Consider the following 12,399-nt stretch of genomic DNA (forward strand, 5'->3'; position numbering starts at 1 on the left):
GATGGAAAGGAGCACAATTCATTTCATTTTCCCCTGTCTAGTAACCAGTATCTCAGATGTTGGTTGGAAAAACCATCAGTCAGGCAAGCTGCTTTTCATGCCCAGAGTAATAATGCCAGTTCATTACTTTTTTTTTTTTTTGGTTTTTTTAGGACTGCACTTGCAGCATATGGAGGTTCCCAGGCTAGGGGCTGAACGGGAGCTGCATCTGCCAGCCTCCACCACAGCCACAGCAACGCCAGATCTTTAACCCACTGAGCGAGGCCAGGGGGTCAAACCTGCATCCTCATGGATAGTAGTCAGTTTCGTTACCGCTGAGCTACGATGGGAACTCCCGCAGTTCATTACATTTTCATTGGAAAGATCACCTGAAGGGCTGTAGACTCAAATCTGGGTTGGCTGAATGCACATCTTGTGTGCCACTTCTGTGCTACTCAGTTAGCCTGCGGCCATTCCCGGGAAACCCTTCCTTCACTTTTCCCAACCATCCTTCAATTCCCACATTTCCTTTCTGATAGGATTTTCTGCCATTTTTCTTGCTAATCTTTCACTGAGGTCAAGAGTTGTTTTCTCTTTATTGGTGATGAGCAAGATATCATTTCCTTTCCTTTCCTGCAGGTTCCCACATTTCTCTCTTCCCAATATATACTATCACTTCAGATAGTTCAGAGGCTTTTCCAGGGAACCCCAAAATGTCTGAATGAAGCATTTTTCTCTAGACTTTCTCCACAGTCCTGACGCTCCTATGCAGTGGGGGAAATCTGTGCTGGATTTATTTATTTATGGTAAGTGACTGCCCAGTGACACTTTCCTTTCCAGGGAGAGAGCAGCTACCTTGATTATTTCAAAGTTAGCTTTTAAGCTGCCTTGGGTGATTAGAGGACGATATATATTTTTCAAAAGACTTCAGTGGGAAATGATCTAGAACTACCATGCTAGACTTGACACCTTCATTTGAAGCCTCAAAAGATTTTAGGGAAAGCAAGTAGCTATATGAGACCATGCCTTACATAAGGGGAGAAAAATAAAAGGAAATAAGAGAGTTGAGAGTAATTCCAACTGTGAAAATGAAAGAATGGAAGATTTCTCCATAAGAGTAATAGTCTGAAACATGGCTGCTGAAATATACTAGTGTTATAAACCTTCCTGGAAAGAAACAGGATGATGCCTGGGTTTATCCCACTTCAAGCACTGCTCACAGAAATTCCTAATGAATATATACATTCACTTTACTTTCAGGCCAATGCTCTGGCTGGCTAATATCTTCAATCTTGCTCATTGTTTATGTGGTAGGCTGAGAAATGCCACTTTGAAAATGTATTGACCTGCAGTACGGGAAGCACAACAACCAGATCATGCTCTGCTAAGAAGCAGTGATGGTTTGAAAGGAGGACAAAAGAAAATGCATGATTTTAAAGTTAAAGGCTCACAGCTTTGATACAGTGGAACCCCTAGAAGTCTTTATTTCCTGGAATGCTATGGATTTCATTGCTTAAAACACATTCAATTAAATTTCACCTTCAAATAAGATGTAAACCTATAATTAGCTATTGTGGGGGAGGAGAAATGGAGAAGGAGGGTGCTGAATAAGAAGGGCCCTCTTTCTCTGAGAGGTTAGAAATCACTGTTTTGACTTGATCTGAATTAAGACACATGGAGGGCTCTGCTCTTTTTCCCTCAATTTAGTGCAGTCCTCTGGCCAAACACACAGACCCTCAAACCCAGAGGAACACTTGAATAGACCCAGACACATCCCCACCCTGGCCCCCTCAATCCTTGGCACATGCAGTTAGATGTCTCATAAAGGACCAAAGACAGCAACCAACCATTCAGCGGGACTTAGAGGCCATGCTTCTTGTCGGAAACTTACCTGCCCATAAAATGCCACACGATAGTAGCGACCAAAGAGCCGCTTCTCTGAATTTACCACCTCTGCAACTTTTAGATACGACCGATGAATGTCATAGTAGAGATCTGATAATTTCTGAAACCAGAAAGGAAAGGGTTCATGAAGATGATGCTGACCAAAAAAAAAAAAAAAAAGGGAGTTTCTAATTTTGGAAACGATAAGTAATTCTCCAATGTCATGAAGGCTATTTTCACTAACTTCTGGGTTTAGAACACATACTTTGAAGTCTCTCTGCTTCTCAAAGACAGCAATGATGGGCTTGTTGACATCAGCGATGAGTTCATATCTCTCAGACTTCCAAAGGAACTCCACACACATGTACAGCTGCTCCACCAGGATGTTCTGCAATTCCCCAAATGGAAATGAGATTTTTTGCATGATCAAGAGGGTAGTTTATCTCTGAAACTTGGTGTCAAAACTGCTGCACAGTCAATTTTTTTCACAGTGGGATTTCTGTGTTTCCTATCTCTGTGATTGGCAGTTACATCCATCTTGGAAGAGATTCTTGGATTCTTCTCTTTCCATCACCTGTGTAGTCCCTCAAACTTGCTAATTTGTATCTATGAAAAGTATTCAGATCTGTCTGGTTCTTTCTAACCCCACAGTCACTGGCTTCGATCACCCCCCTGGTTCTTCGCTCCCAGACCCCTGGAGTAATCTTTAATGTTTTCCCTGGCCTACTGGTTCCAGTGGTCCTATGAGAGGCTCTCCAGTAATTTTTCTGAAACATAAATCTGACTGTGAGCTCTCCACTGTCCTAAACCTTTGTAGGAACTCCAGTGTCTATGAACTGCTGTCCAAATTCTCATGCATGGCATTGAAGGAGCTCCACAAGCAGGCACCAGCCTCCTTGTCAGTGGCCCCCTCTTTCAGCATCCTGCCACTGACTCGGTGCTCTGGCTGTACCATACCATACCATGCCATTCTTAGAATACTTCATAACTTGCTTTTGCCTGGGTTTTTGCTACTACTATAAGAAACATATTCTCTCCTTTGACACCTTCAAGTCCTATAAAATGTTAAGACCCCGTGCAAAAATCTGGAGAGCTTCTATTTATGTCCCATTCTTCTCCATTTCAACCACTTTCATGTAAAATATTGTTCATCTTTTCATTGCAGCCATATTTGACGCTTAGACCTACAGTTACTGGGTCTGAGACTGGTTGCTCCCCACCCTGAAGTAAGTTTGTCTTTTCTCAAGATTCTGAACTCAGTGAGAGCTGGAATTATTTATCTTTGTCTTCCCAAATAAATTTGCCTTATTTATTTTTGTCTCAATGTTTCACATACGCTAGTGATCTAGATGTTCAACTGAATCAAAATATATATTCTTTCTAAAGCAAGTGGAAAAAAAAATTTTTTTTGCTATGCCTGGGGCATGCCAAAGTCCCTAGGCAAGGGATTGAACCTGCACCAGAGCAGTGACCCAAGCCACAGCAGAGACAACCCTGGATCCTTTAACTTCTAGGCCACCAGGAAATTCCACAAGTGGATGATATTGTTGAAATGTTTTCAACAATGTCTATTAAGAAAAGATTTTAAACATTATTTGAAATAGTTACTATAAATATGTAGTTGCATTGACTATTTGCAATGTACCTAAATTAATCTATAACCATATGTAAAATTTCACTAAAATCTACCCCACATTTTGTCTTCTGTATCTTTTAAAAAAACTATATAATATTATGAATAAAAATTACCTTATGAAATATTTTATTTACTTGATGAAGGGATCTCTACTCTTTCCCACTGGAATTGTTTCTAAGTAAATTCCTGGTAGAAGACTTCTTTTGATTACAAAACAACAACAACAACAACAACAACCAAAAACAGGGTTTGCATACTAGAGGGTTTTCTATCGAGACTAGTGAGACTTTTTGTTCAAATCTATTTATTAATAAATTTTCTGGAGTTTCCATTGTGGCTCAGTAGTTAACGAATCTGACTAGCACCCATGAAAATGCAGGTTCCATCCCTGGCCTTGCTCAATGGGTTAAGGATCTGGCATTGCCATGAGCTGTGGTGTAGGTCGCAGACACGGCTCAGATCTGGTATTGCTGTGGCTGTGGTGTGGGCCGGCAGCTAAAGCTCCAATTGGACCCCTACCCTGGGAACCTCCATATGCCACAGGTGTGGCCCTAAAAAGCAAAAATAGATAAATAAATAAAATTTCTAATGCATTAAATAAAGTTGTGACCAGCTCAGAAAATTTTTAGCATCTCTTACCACATTTACCAAAAAATTAGACATTTTATGTTTTATAGACAAGCTGATCATACATATTTAGGTCTATCTTGGAGAAGTAAAGTTTAGTTTAAATTTTCATTGAAAATTATGCTTTATCAATGGAATCCTATATCTATTATTCTTAGTTTAATTTTAGCCTGCATTTTATTTATCTATTTTTTTGTCTTTTTGCCTTTTCTAGGGCTGCACCCGTGGCATATGGAGGTTCCCAGGCTAGGGGCCTAATCAGAGCTGTAGCTGTCCGCCTATGCCAGAGCCACAGCAACGCAGGATCCAAGCCGAGTCTGCGACCTACACCACAGCTCACAGCAAAGCCGCAACCTTAACCCCACTAATCGAGGCCAGGGATTGAACCTGAAACCTCATGGTTCCTAGTCAGATTCGTTTTTAACCACTGAGCCATGAAGGGAGCTCCTTAGCCTGTATTTTATTTTGCCCAAGTCATGGTATAGAGTAACTTTATTTGATTTCCAAATAAGATTTTCTCCTCCCTATCAAGCTCAATGCTACAATCAACACAACTCAACTACTGTACACTCGATAATTCTGGTCTAACCTCATTGTATGGTGTGTCTTGCATTCCAGAATCTTCTTTCATTGCTCCTTCTTCTTTAATATTTGGTGTAATGCTCAGAAAAGCCGGCCAGCCCATAGAGAACATGCCTTGAGAGAACCAAGCAAGATGCAGCATTATTATTTGAGCCAAATCCTCATTGACTTAGATAATGCCTTACTTCATGGCGCTACACATGGTGGTTATAAAGCTCACACAGTCAATGAGATGGTTCGACTATGACTGGTAGTAAATACTCTTTGCCAGGCAGCCAATATTCCTCTTTTTACAACTTCTGTATTGTTTTCAGGTGACCTATTTTCTATAAGGAGCTGGCATGGGATTATGCACCTAACACAGGTTTGTAAATTGATGTAGCTCCAGTGTCCTGGTTTACTGAGCCTCTTTGAGTCCGTTTCCCTCATTTGTTAAGCCAGAGACATTAATATCTATCTCAAAAGAGGTTAAAAGGATTCAAAACATTAATATTTGAATAAAGAACACCTGGTATCATTAGTGCACTGTAAAGACAATGCTCAATATTCACGAACTTTCACTCTTTTGCACCATCTAGAAAACTCAAATTTTCTAAGCATCTTAGCCATCAAGAACAGAAAAGATCTGGATCGGCAGACGTGTATGAAAGCAGTTAATAATGCATGATACCCCCAGGCAAAGGATCAGACCTCAATGCCAGTGAAGATGAGAGGTCAAGAGCATAGCCCTGAGGGACAGACCAGCCCTTGACCTTTGGCCCCATCACAAGGCTTACCAGGAGCTTGTTAACTTAACTTCTTTTGGTTTTCTCACCTGTAAACAGGAGGTGATAACAGCACCTAACTCACAGATTCCTTAGTGGAAACTAACTGATATATTGCTCAGTGCCTTCCCTGGAGCAAGTGCTTTTTAAGGTATTGTTAATACTTTTGTTTCCATTTTTAATAATCACATCATTAGCTATGTAACTATATTATCACCCCCAAAACAAGCTAGAAATGGCAAGGATAATAATTATTGCAGTTGAGTTCTTGCACTAAAAAACTCTACTTTCCTATTTTAGTAATATTTTCCTTTGGTAATAAGCACATTAAAATATATGAGAATTGGTTGTGGCAGGAAAAGTCATGACATGCTTCTTGCAGGATGATGATGGCTGTTAGTACAACTGAGGAAGCTGGGGTTTATGGAGTCTATATTCACCTGTACAGTTGTCCCTCAGTATTTGTGGGGGATTAGTTCCAGGACACCCCCTGCCAAGACATCAGGTATCAAATTCCACAGATGCTCAAGGCCCTTATATTAAATGACATTGTATGCTCATCCCTCTGTATCCATGGTTTCACATTGATGGAAGGTTGGTTGAATTTGCAGATCTGGAACCCCTGGATACAGAGGGACGACTGTATTCTTATATGTACATTGGGGTGAAGGCACGGTTTACTCCCCTGACTTAGAAACATCACAGTATAAAAGTATACCGAAGACTTCAAATAAATGCCATTGAGCTTTAGATATATGCCAATGAATCAGATACATGCTAATGCACCATAAATAATCACCTTCCCTAATTTAACAAGTACAAAACAAATACAGCTGACCCTTAAAGAACAGGGATTTGAACTGCATTGGTCTGCTTATATGCACATCTTTTTAAATAAATACATACTGAAACATGGCTCGGTCTGTGGCTGGCTGCATCCATGAATGTGGAACCACAGATCCATACGTGTAGGGCCAACTATAAAGTTATACGTAGGTTTTCTGACTGGTGGGGTTGGGGCACTGTATATACCGCATATACGCTTCTCAAGGGGTGTTTTATTCCAATATCGCTGTTAGTCTAAACGTATTTAAAATTTTTTGAATGTTACAGATTCATACAACATTTTGGGCCATAAGGGTCCACAACTCCTCAAACTGACACCTAGTTTTATCAGGTTTCTCCAATTTTGTTTTCAGTCAGAATATAAAATAGTTTTTATGGAACCATATGATCTTCAATTACGGTAAAAATTACATGTGGAAGAAGGGCATACTGAATAAAACAAGGATAATTTGATGACTTGTATATAAAAATAAGGCAAAACTGGAACATGTGAAACTGAGCAGAAGACTTAGGAATTTTATCATGGACATGACGATAAGGCCAGGTCTGGTGCCTTCTCCAAGGCCAGCAAATGGGTGACCTTACTGTCTTAGAGTTCACTTTGGTCATTTGATTCAAATGACTCGGTTTGCAAAACCCACCAAAACTCTTTAGGAAATATATACACATTTAAAAGAATCAGGGACCATGGAGTTCCCATTGTGGCACAGTGGAAACGAATCCAACTAGGAACCATGAGGATGCGGGTTCAATCCCTGGCCTTGCTCAGTGGGTTAAGGATCCAGCATTGCTGTGAGCTGTGGTGTAGGTAGCAGATGCAGCTTGGATCTGGTGTTTTTGTGGCTGTGTTGTAGGCTGGCAGCAGTAGCTCTGATTTAGACCCCTAGCCCGGGAACCTCCATCTGCCACGGGTGCGGCCCTGAAAAGACCAAAAAAAAAAAAAAAAAAGAAAAAAGAAAAAAAACTAAGAAAAAAAGAAAGAATAAGGGACCATTTATTTTCCCAAAATATTGTAGCCGAAGTTGATTTACCTTTTGTTTAGGTATTTTGATCTTAGCATTGACAGATTTTTTTTTTCTGTTGTTCTTACACTGAGTTTTCCATTCCATTTTGAAGGTTAAGACAGGGTTTTAAAATAGAATGAAGTACATAAACTTCGGGTTTGGATGAACTTTTGCAAGGGTACATTGCCAAATTTCTTTTTTACAAAGAGTAATTCTTTAGCTATTGTTACAAAATCTTTATCAGATGTTAAAGATGGATATGTTTAATGAAAGGAAAACCATACTGTAAATGATTGTTATAAATTATTGGAATCAGTGTATACTTTAAAAAAAGAAAATAGAACTTGTTGGTTGTAAGTATAGTCCTATGTATACACTGTATTTCTGTCTCCAATTCTGCACCCCTTATTTTGAATAAACAGTCATACTATATTTCAAAATTAAAATGGATTTCTTTTGCCATTTTAAACGATTCATCAGTTTTAGAGTAAAATCCTGAGGGCAGACTAGCATGTAAATTGGTAGCAAAACACGGCTCCAGTATTGGCTACGATGCAGTTCCGTTGGCTGAGAACATCTTAGTTTTCTAAACGTCGTTGAGTTTGAAGGGATTGGGGTTGCCCAATGGTAGGAATTTTGGGTTTTTACAGAGTACGTTATGTAGACCTAAGACAGTTCTGGCTTCTAGGACTACGTTTAAGAGTTTCGCTGAAGTACAGTGTAAGCAGCAACTTGAGTTCCTGGCACTGTTGGGTGGGGGTAAAGGAGGGCAGTTAGGTCACTCACTTCCTCCACGGGGACTTGTTAGTAATGGGTTGCTATCACAGGGGTGGATGTCCTCCGGGAGCTGGGATGGTGTGCAAAGCTTTTCCATTTTCCAGTAACCTATGGTAGTGCAAGATGAGGTTAGCACACTCTCACACGTTCATGTTAATTCAAGATCATGAAACTACAAACTGTTAACCGATGAAGCATTCTCATTTCGAACTAAGAAGCGCACCAGTTGGTCTGACGGCACATCCAATAAACATGATAATGGTATGAAAAGAGAGAGTGAAAAAGCACAGCATAATTAGAAATATCTGCACGAACGAATGCTGCTTACTAAAACACTGAGGTTAATAACATTTAAAGTGAAGAGAGAGAAGTTTCAAGTTAGGTTTTGACATACTGATTTCTGGAATTTCTCCCCTCACAGGGTCATCTTACCCCTTCTTTTCAGGTATTCTGCAATGAGGGCAGCTATATGGATGTAGCACATAGCGGCCTGGAATAAAGAAGAGAAGAGTTTGAGAGGAAGGCACACCTTCGATTTTACGATTTTTCTAATCAGGACTGATCTTCCAAGAAGAGTCAGTCTTCCAAATCAAACTATGTGAAGAAATGCTTTTAATGACAGAACTGAAAATAAGAATCAATTAGATTTCCAAAAACTTCACAATCAAGAGTAAAATGTATATTGGGGCATTTTTTTGGTTTATTTTTCTTGAGGAAGTTTCCAGGTGGGTAAGCTGGCCTGAAGAACTTTGCCATAGAAGTTTTATGAATTTTCTTTTTCTTTTTCTCTGAATGTGTATGTGTGTGTATAAACATACGTACGTACATATGCACAACACACACACACACACACACACAGATATATATATATAGCTCCACAGTTCTCTTTTCTTGTTAAACTATAAATCATAGCACCTGGATATAAATTGGAAGTAAAAATAAGCTGTCTTCTTACTTTTTCTACCTCTCGTAATGGCTTCCTCCCCATCTTTGAATTTCTATGGCCTTTAAACAGGCAGCCTTGCAGGTGGCTCCCGATTAAACAGTGTGACCTAATGCAGCTTGAGTGCGCTCCTCCCAGATTATTTGAGCGACTTTTTACTGTTCTTTATTATCTCTTGCAAGCCCTTGAACATTGCTAAACACACACTAGACCTTGACCTATTGAAGAGTCCAAGTGACTTTCGCTCTTCCTTTTGAACGTTTATGGAGGTTTTCCTCTATTTTTAGGGTAGGCCAAGGGAACTGGCATTTCTCATTTTAGTCCTCACCCAACTGCTGCCAAGGGAGGCCTCTGGTCAGATCTACTTCCATCCCAGAGTCCCTCACATGTGTTTAGAAGAACTTCAAGTTTCCTGGGCAGATGAATCTCTTCCCCAAGGGGGCACAATCCTTGGAATAAAGCAGAACTTCCCAATCTGGTGTCCAGAAGACACTCGGGTGATGTGAATTGCTGGAATCCACCCAGCATTTTATTTATTTATTTATTTATTTATCTTTTTAGGGCCATACCTGCAGCATATGGAAGTTCCCAGGCTAGGGGTCCAATCAGAGCTAGAGCTGCCAGCCTACACCACAGTCACAGCAATGTCAGATCTGAGCCACGTCTGCGACCTACACCACAGTTTGAGGCCATGCCAGATCCTTAACCCACTGAGTGAGGCCAGGGATGGAACCTGTGTCCTCATGGATACTAATCAGATTCATTTCTGCTAAGCCACGATGGGAACTCTCTACCCAGTGTTTAAACAGACTTAAACAAGTTAGCTATTGATTTATAACATTCACACAGTTTCTTCTTCTCATGTGGCTCTCAGGAGTGTTAAGCTTTCCATCGCTAGTTCAGACAAGCTGCACACGAGGCCAGATTATCCCCGACCTGAATTTACTTGCCACAATGGCGAGTTTACCCATTCAACTCCCATTTCCCGGAAGAAGTTTTAACACAGAGAACAATAACTTATATGACTCCTAATTTCCACAACCCTCCTCCTCAGCCTCAGACTTTTAGCATTTGGTTCTGCCCTGCACTCCTACAACTGCAGCTGTCCCCATGGACTTTGGCCTTTATTGGACATCATTTATGTGGAGTCAGGCATCCTTGAACCTTACATGCAAATTTAATGCACATAACATATCCACATTAGTGGAGAAGCATGGTAACTTTTTATATTCCTGCTGTTGTAAAGGAGAACCCAATAATGCTGATAAAAGGGACAACATCGATAGAGAATGACTGAACCTTTGCTAATCACCTCGGATAAATCTCCGTTTCTTGCATGAATCTTGGCCATGCTCTCCAGCCAGGTCCTCCGGAGCTCAGGAGTGCTTGCATAGGAGTTTGCCAGGCTGTACTGGAGGTCCACCAGCATCTCAGGGTCCTTCTCATGCTCCTTCATCTGAGCCGTGGCCATCAAAACAGTCCTTATACGTTTAGTCAGATCTTTCACCTCTGCTGGGAAATTGCTGTTCTTTGGAAAAGAGAGTGCCTAGGTCATTACCTGCTTTTTTTTTTTTTTAAAAAAAAGATTTTTATTTTTTCTATTATAGGTGATTTACAATGTTCTGTCAATTTCTGCTGCATAGCAAAGTGACCCAGTCTCACTCACACACACACACACACACACACACACACACACACACACAGTCTTTTTCTCACATTATCCTCCATCACGTTCCATCACCAGTGACTAGATATAGTTCCTGGTGCTATGCAGCAGGATCTCATTGCTTATCCACTCCAAATGCAATAGTCTTATCTGTTTAGAATTCACAAGATCACTTACTTCAAGTTGTGCTATTAGCTATGGCTTGGCATCACAGTCTGGTGCAACCTATAGAGTGTTTAAAAATATGTATAGTCTTTCTGCGCAGAGTCTCTGTATTGCGATTGTGCGATTTGAAGCCGAGTTGAGGCAGACTCCATTTGGCCTGCTAGCCTACCTTCTTCTGGGAATACCTTGCTGACTGTTCTCTGACATTTGCTGACATCCTCTCAGGCTCTAGTGCATGTGAATTGAATGGGTCTACCTCATTCCCAGGCACTGGGGCAGGGGGTGGGGTGGGGCACATGATACTGGACTGGTCCATCAATCATATTCTTGGATACCCCAGGCCACAGGGATTGGCATAGGGATGGGCACATGATACAGGGCTAGACTCAAGGGATTCGGTCCTGGGACTGCGATTGGTGCTGCAGAGCAAGGAGCTTTTCCCACTCATAGAAGACTACCAGTGTCTTCAGAATTTCTAAGAGAGTGAGCTTGTGTGGAAAGCCTGCTGTGAAAGAAGTAAACAAAGAGGAACTTTGTGAGACAGAGAAGCAAAAATTGATGTCGTCGGGGAAAGGGATTTGCAAACATCATTTTAATCCCCTGGGTTCAGCCATGCCTGACACCCAGGCTCTCCTCCTGGACTTTTTAGTCTAATGACTGAAAGATAAGTCTCCAGAAAGTTCTGAAAGATAAAATGAATTTGACCAAGAACAGGATTATGAGAGAATCATTGTATTTCTTGATATTTGTGGTTAGTTTTCTTGTTACGTATCTTTCAACCCCCCATCTTGGAAATTCTACCTAACTGATTACATGTTGAAAGTGTAAGAGGTGATTATCCATTGAAACAAGCAAATTGAGCATAAATACTCAAAGTGTCAATAAACACAATACAGAATTTGTATTTTTATGATTTTGATGTCTCACAAACATAATTCAGTGTAGTTTATTCCCAATGTTTTTTTTTTTTTTTTTTGTCTTTTGTCTTTTAGGGCCACAGTGGCAGTTATACGGAGGGTCCCAGGCTAGGGGTCCAACTGGAGCTGTAGCCGCCAGCCTATGCCAGAGCCACAGCAATGCGGGATCTGAGCCGCGTCTGTGACCTACACCACAGCTCACGGCAATGTCAGATCCTTAACCCACTGAGGGAGGCCACAGATGGATCCCATGTCCTCATGGATGCTAGTCAGGTTCGTTAACCACTGAGCCATGACAGGAACTCCCATTCCTAATTCTTAAAAAAAAAAAAAAAAAGTCCAAAAAGCATTTCTTACTTTCATTTGCTTGTCTCCATTAGCAAAATTATTGGTAATTGCAAGGGAATGTTGGAACCGCGAGCCTCCAATCCCAGCATCAGCTATTAACTGGCTTACAGCCTTGATGAGCTGAAAGAGAAAAGAAAAATGAAACCTCAAAGGTGAGTAACTCCGAAAGAGTAGCTGTAAAGAAATCCATTAAGTTGGATGAATGTATCATTAATTTCTCCCTGTAGGCACAATAAATGAATTCAGAATCTGGTGGGATTG

At 40.7% G+C, this 12,399-nt stretch overlaps 1 protein-coding gene across 11 annotated transcripts in view; it reads right to left on the reverse strand.

Annotated features, from left to right (window-relative positions):
- DOCK10 (dedicator of cytokinesis 10) overlaps window positions 1–12,399 on the reverse strand; it is a 276,033-nt gene that overhangs the window by 19,779 nt on the left and 243,855 nt on the right. For all 11 annotated transcript variants that reach the window (XM_047773650.1, XM_047773649.1, XM_047773646.1 and 8 more), the window contains 7 exons: window positions 12,148–12,258; window positions 10,355–10,570; window positions 8,532–8,589; window positions 8,109–8,207; window positions 4,716–4,822; window positions 2,129–2,251; window positions 1,871–1,984 (listed from right to left, as the gene is read on the reverse strand). In XM_047773650.1, the coding sequence (XP_047629606.1) occupies window positions 1,871–1,984; window positions 2,129–2,251; window positions 4,716–4,822; window positions 8,109–8,207; window positions 8,532–8,589; window positions 10,355–10,570; window positions 12,148–12,258 (828 nt within the window). The remainder of the gene's footprint in view (window positions 1–1,870; window positions 1,985–2,128; window positions 2,252–4,715; window positions 4,823–8,108; window positions 8,208–8,531; window positions 8,590–10,354; window positions 10,571–12,147; window positions 12,259–12,399) is intronic.

Source organism: Phacochoerus africanus, chromosome 3, assembly GCF_016906955.1.
Source record: "Phacochoerus africanus isolate WHEZ1 chromosome 3, ROS_Pafr_v1, whole genome shotgun sequence".
Lineage (NCBI taxonomy): Eukaryota > Metazoa > Chordata > Mammalia > Artiodactyla > Suidae > Phacochoerus > Phacochoerus africanus.